This window comes from Trichomycterus rosablanca, chromosome 13 (assembly GCF_030014385.1).
Source record: "Trichomycterus rosablanca isolate fTriRos1 chromosome 13, fTriRos1.hap1, whole genome shotgun sequence".
Classification (NCBI taxonomy): Eukaryota; Metazoa; Chordata; class Actinopteri; order Siluriformes; family Trichomycteridae; genus Trichomycterus; species Trichomycterus rosablanca.
This window is the reverse complement of record NC_086000.1, coordinates 27530152-27536826: the sequence shown is the minus strand read 5'-3', so window position 1 is coordinate 27536826 and position 6675 is coordinate 27530152. Positions and strand designations below refer to the sequence as shown.

Here is a 6675-nt window from a genome sequence, read left to right as displayed (position 1 = left end):
CTAAATGATACCCAGTACCCAGATATTCAGAATGCTGAAAATGCATTAAAATCAGCCCAAATGGAATAGGTAAACAGGAACTCTTGGAGGTCTTAATGTTAATGGTTAATGTACACAGAGAAGGAAATTCTCATGTCTATAGACAATCACACCGTTATTAATAAAGTTGCAGAAACCAGTGCACTGCTTAGGAGGCTTCTGATGCTGTAGGTAGCCACTAAATATGCGTGTAGTGAAGCTACTTAAGAGTTTAGTGTAAACCTAACAATAGAGCACATCTCTGTGGGGAAGACAAATGCCATTTTAATTTCAAATTATCTTTATTTCAATTTACAGCTAGCTGCTGTTTTATTTATTCAAATTCCTCCTCCATGGAGAAAGTGGGCCGGGTTTGGGCATGAAACTCCCGGGCTGAAAAAGGGTCCCACTCCGGCCCTGTTGCCCACAAAAAAAATCTTTCTTAATACAGTCATACTGACCACTGCTGTGTGGAATCGACTTTATCAAATTCGAATCGGAGTCGACTCCTGATTCTCAGGATTGATTCACCCATGCCGGCTGAGAACAACGTGTTCGCTATTGGTAGCCTTTAGGTTCTCCGTGGTGAACGAGTAAGCCCCGCCTTTGTCCAGGCACAGCCAATCAGATGTCTGGATAAAACGCATGAGGTAATCGTGGAGCATTTCATTGGAGCGCTATATTAAGAAAGCAGCGAGGTCCTTTATAAAGAACTTGTATCAGACAGCTGTTCCATGCGCCATGGTCTACACCCTGATCGCAGAAAAGAGTTTGTCCTGACCGGGTTTAGACTCAGAAAGCAGAAGACAGATCGTAAATCGTTTGGTTAACAGGATTACTTTATTATTACAGAAGTTATTTATTATTAGAAGCTGAATTGGTGTGCGCTTTGACACGGAATAGAGAATGGCTGCTATCCGAAAGAAGCTGGTGGTGGTCGGGGACGGAGCCTGCGGTAAAACGTGTCTCCTGATCGTCTTCAGCAAGGACGAGTTCCCCGAGGTTTACGTCCCCACGGTGTTTGAGAATTATGTGGCAGACATCGAAGTGGACAGCAAGCAAGTGGAGCTGGCCCTGTGGGACACTGCGGGTCAGGAAGACTACGATCGCCTGCGCCCTCTGTCCTACCCTGATACGGACGTGATCCTCATGTGCTTTTCAGTGGACAGTCCTGATTCTCTGGAGAACATCCCGGAAAAGTGGGTGCCCGAGGTCAAGCACTTCTGCCCTAACGTGCCGATCATCCTGGTGGCGAATAAGAAGGACTTGCGCAATGATGAAAACGTGCGCAACGAGCTGGCGCGTATGAAACAGGAGCCGGTAAAGGCGGAGGACGGGCGCGCCATGGCGGTGCGCATCGGGGCTTACGAGTACCTCGAGTGCTCAGCTAAAACCAAAGAGGGGGTGCGGGAGGTGTTCGAGACTGCCACCCGAGCTGCACTGCAGAAAAGAACAAGACCCTCTGCTGGGTGCACCCAGTGCTGCAAACTTCTCTGAACTGGCTTTGCTGGACAATAGAAATGCCGAGAATTGCAAGCCGCCCATGTGCCACACGCACACCAAGAGGACGCAGAGTACTGCTGCGGTAAATGAAAAAAAGGGCGAGTTGACTGTCTTTGTGAGGTTGGTTTTTAAAAAGCCAGTTCAGAATGGGGGGTTTCAGTTTCCCACATGCCCTCACGAATACAGATGGGATTGGGTGGCTCCAGCAGACCTAAGAGAAGTCAGACACTAAAGAAGTCATGGTCAACTGAACTACTAAATTTACGCTTTATGCTGGCACATGCACACAAGTTGTGTTTTTAGTGCACAACAGGGTGACACTCCTGCAAAAGCTTCGTTGCATTAAAACCCCTCATGCATCCTCTTCTTCTTCTTCCTCAGCCTTTGTCCCGTTCGGTTGTGGGGTCGGCTCTCGGCGGATCATGATCCGCATTGATTTGGCACAATTTTTACGCCGGATGCCCTTCCTGACACAACCCTCCCCATTTTATCCGGGCTTGGGACCACCACTACAATGCACTGGTTCGTGCATCTAGCAGCTAGGTATCTATAGGACAATTCAGTGTTTCCAAATAACCTGGCTGCATGTTTTTGGACTGTGGGAGGAAACCGGAGCACCCGGAGGAAACCCACGCGGACACGGGGAGAACATGCAAACTCCGCACAGAAAGGGCCCGGACCGCTCCACCTGGGCGATCGAACCCAGGACCTTCTTGCCACCGTGCCGCCTTCAGAAAACCCCTCATGCATCAGTCTGATGAATGGACGGAGGGGGATGGGAAGAGGATCAGGACTTCAGGATCAGGGCTGTTTTCATGTGTTGCAAAAATCACATTGCTATGAATATCACATTGCTATAAATATCTACTGTGCATTCGGGATACACAAGACGGCCTGGTCATAATATATTCTATTTTATTTTGCACTGATTACAATGCAGTCAATTTGCATAAACTGTCACCCCAATTATTTTATACTTAGGCCTATAGGAATATATTTTTACAGATGTTTCAGATATGACATACTTGGAAAATATCTTTTTTGATAGATAAATAAATAAATTGTGCAAATTACATGATGACTTACAGTCTTGTGCAAAAGTTTGGAAACTACTGATGTCCATGTTGTTGATTTGTATTAATGAAACTAAGATAAATCCTCCACAGGGACAAACATCTGCACATTAAGTGCACATTTAGAGTTTTTATTATTATTTATATTTTTCCAGTGTGTAAAATCTGTCAAATAAATAGAAATTTGTTTCTTAAACCTGGAAAAAAAAAACATGGACTCTGAGCAGGGGTGCACAAACTTTTACATAAGACTGTACTTAAAGGCCGCTAAAGTATAATCTGTGTGGAAATCACTGGTTGTTTTGCAAAAGTATGGAAAATAATAGTGTTGAACACACCACACCTGGGTGATTATAGTCAGCGCCCCACTGCAACAAAAGAAATACAGATGAACACTTTTCAAAAAAGTACATATAATTTATGACAATGATCAAGTTTTGTTTTGTGGTAAATAACACAAATGACTGATTAGGACGATGTTTACACATGCTATTTCTGTGGTACATTAGGTTCACTTTTAATTTTTTTTGTTCATGTGATAAGATCAAGTTTAAGGAAACTTGGAAAAAGCAAGTATTCAACATTTATCAAGATCTTGTTTTACAGAACAAAAAATTGGAATGTTTACTGTAAATATAATTGTGTTGTTGCTTTATGTATATGTTGACGAGCTATGAGCCTTATGTCCTTTTTGGAAACCTTGTGGTTTTAAATGTATGACTGGTTTTACAGTAATAAAACATTGAAATTGTATTGAAAACATAAACGGAGTCTTGATATTTACAGCAACACATCATTTAATCTTAATCTAGTGGAAGCTAAGTGTAATGTTTGTTTATTAGGATTATAACATCATGTTTTACACTTTGGTTACATTCATGAAAGGAACGGTAGTTACTCATTACACAAGGTTCATCATTTCACAAGGTTATATCAAACAGTCATGGACAATTTAGTATCTCCAAATCACCTCACTTGCATGTCTTTGGACTGTGGGAGGAAACCCACGCAGACACGGGGAGAACATGCAAACTCCACACAGAAAGGGCCCGGACCACCCCATCTGGGGATCGAACCCAGGACCTTCTTGCTGTGAGGCAAAAGTGCTACCCACTGAGCCACTGTGCCGCCCCTAAGTGTAATGTAGTTCTACTAGTCATTTTACTACCCACATGGGTGGCAAGTTTGATCCCCGGGTGAGGCAGTCCGGGTCCTTTCTGTGTGGAGTGCATGTTATCTTGTGTCTGTGTGGGTTTCCTCCAGGAGTTCCGGTTTTCTCCCACAGTCCAAAGACATGCAGGTGAGGTGAATTGGAGATACAAAATTGTCCATGACCTTGTTTGTGTTTGACATTAAACTTGTGAACTGATGAATATATAAGTAATATAAGTAATACCTGTCCTGTCATGAATGTAACTAATGTGTATAAAACAAGTTATAATACTAATAAATAATAAATTGCTAACCACATGTTGGAAGCTACTTTTACAAAAGCCTGTTCAGACAAGGGGTTACTTGTTTACCCCACACCCTCACCTAAACAAATGGGTTTGGTTTGGGTAACTATATCACACCTACTAAAAGTCAGACAATGAAGTCGTGTAACACTGTAAACACCCATAACATGATATTAAACCATTATGACATGTGACATGCTCTCAGAAAGGACAAGTGAAAATAGATGTTTATTTTTAATGCCGCACAATGTTGACACACCCCAAAAACTTTGTTGCTCGAAAGAGCTTACACATCAGTCTAACAGAGTCATGTAAAGGTGAAGAAATGAATCAGTCATCTGTTTCACTACACTGGGCAAGGTTGCATTGTTTTACATAACACATAAATAAATACATCACAAGCCCAAAAGTAGTTGTATGCTCTTGCTGGATATTCAATTCCAGCCTCCTGGAGTGTGTTTGTTGGAATTTGTGCCCATTTGCATGAAAGAACATTCGTTAAGCTTGGGCTTACAATGATGTTGGATAAATTGGAGCAATCAAAGTTAGTGTTTAGTTGAACTAATTTACCTTTAAAACACAGTAGATGCTCAAAAGTATGTACACACCCCTCCTAAATACTGAGTTTGTGTGCCGACATAATGTGACAAAAATAACAAATTAACTACTAAATAATCAATATATTTATTCATATTGATCAGGTTCTGGCAGGAACTTTGTTCAAAAGAACATTTGTTAAGCTCAGGCTTACAATGATGTTGAATAAATTGGAGAAATCAAAGTTCCAGTTTATTCTAAACTGTGTCCAGTCTTTATGAACATTACTTTGCACAGGAGCACAGTTATGCTGTAACAGCGTAGGGCATTTCCTGAACGGTTGCCACACACAACCTGAATTGATGCAATTGATTTAATGTAAGTAATTTTGCACTTTTAGCAATAGGTATGGCTGAAGAACACAAACTCACAAACAAAGTAATTAGGAGAGGTGTCTACATACCTCTGAGCATCTACTGTATTTTTAAAGGTAAATTAGTTTAAATCAACACTAACAACACATTTCTCTTACTAATATATTCTTGCACTCTTTTACCACACGTTTATGACTCAGGCTATGCATAAACGTTAATGTACTACCTATCACAGTATGATAAAAACCTTAAATCATACAGTATATGTGCACTAAATGGCCAGAGGTATTTAAACACCTGACCATGAGCTTATTGGACATCCAATTTCTTAAAAAAAAAAAAAATGGTATTAAAACAGAGCGACCTCTATGTGATCTTTTCAGCTGTAACTGTTCTAAGTATGTCTGTGGGAATTCAGTACCCATTCAGTCAAAAGAGCATTTTGTGTGGCTGGGCACTGATTTTGGTCAATAAACCTCAGTTGATGTTCCAGTTTATTCCAAAGCTGTTCAGTGGGACTAAGGTCAGGGCTCTGTGCACTGTGGCCACTGGAGTTTCTTTAAACCGAGCTTTTCTTCATGTCTTGTCTATAGAATTTGCTTTTTGCACATGGACAAAGTCGTTCTGAACAGGAAAGGGTCTTCCCTAAACTGTTGCCATGAAGTTGAAAGCATATAATTTCCTTTATTTAACTGATTTATTACTGTTAGCAATTGCTGTGGCTGTAACACGACTTAAAAACAGAGGGGGTATAGATATAGATAAAAACCTATGTTTTAAGGTCAAATGTCAGTTACTATATTTTTAATTAATTTACTCATAACATCTCAGATATTGTGAGAACAGACAATAATACTGGGCTGTTGAAGAGACATCAACTATTTGGAGTGCAGCTTCTATAGCTGAAACACTATGTATTCAGTGTATCCTAAAGTTCAAGTAAAATACCCTGGTGTTCCAGATATTTCACAGTTTTTTCAGACAATACACATTCAGCAAATGTGAAACATGCTGCAGAAATCAGATATAGTAAACTTTTAAGAGTTAAAAGGGATTCCTTTATGTTATTATTTTAGAGAGCAGTTATTAGTGCTCTTCTGACTGGCACGTGAAAGTTCAGACACGGTTGGATAACTTGTTCAGACTAGTTTGAGACAATCACTGCAACTTCAAATATGTAGAAAATTGAAGATATGTGTAAGATTGACAATCACACTAGTATATAAAATGACAGTAAAGAACAGCTGCAGTATTTGTAATACAGTAAAACAACATATTAACAGTATTAATTATTATATAATTATTAAATATAAAAACTACCATAATTTGACAGAAATAACAAATTAGCTATTAAATAATCAATGTGTTTAGTAATTTTGATCAGGGTTCTGGTTGGGTCCAAAGCCTTCCCAGAAACACTAGGCACCAATCCATTGCAGGGCAATTAACATACACACACCTAGGGGCAATTTATAGCAGCTAATCCACATTCACTGATGTTTTTGAAGGTGGAAGGAAATCCGATTACACAAAAAAAAGCCACACAGAAATGGGGACCAAGGTAGTGACTGATCAGCCATAACATTAAAACCACCTTCTTGTTTCTACACTCACTGTCCATTTTATCAGCTCCACTTACCATATAGAAGCACTTTGAAGTTCTACAATTACTGACTGTAGTCCATCTGTTTCACTACATACCTTTTTAGCCTG

The 6675-nt window shown here is 40.2% G+C and overlaps 1 protein-coding gene across 1 annotated transcript; it reads left to right on the top strand.

Moving 5' to 3' along the window:
* Positions 1-727: 727 nt before the first annotated feature.
* On the top strand, positions 728-3360 carry LOC134325786 (rho-related GTP-binding protein RhoB). Its single transcript, XM_063008020.1, has one exon. It carries the CDS (start codon positions 925-927, stop codon positions 1513-1515), a length of 591 nt encoding a protein of 196 aa, XP_062864090.1. The 5' UTR covers positions 728-924; the 3' UTR covers positions 1516-3360.
* The last annotated feature ends 3315 nt before the right edge of the window (positions 3361-6675 follow it).

Coding starts and splice junctions, on each gene's coding strand:
- LOC134325786 (XM_063008020.1), top strand. CDS start 925: ATGGCTGCTATCCGAAAGAAGCTGGTGGTGGTCGGGGACGGAGCCTGC.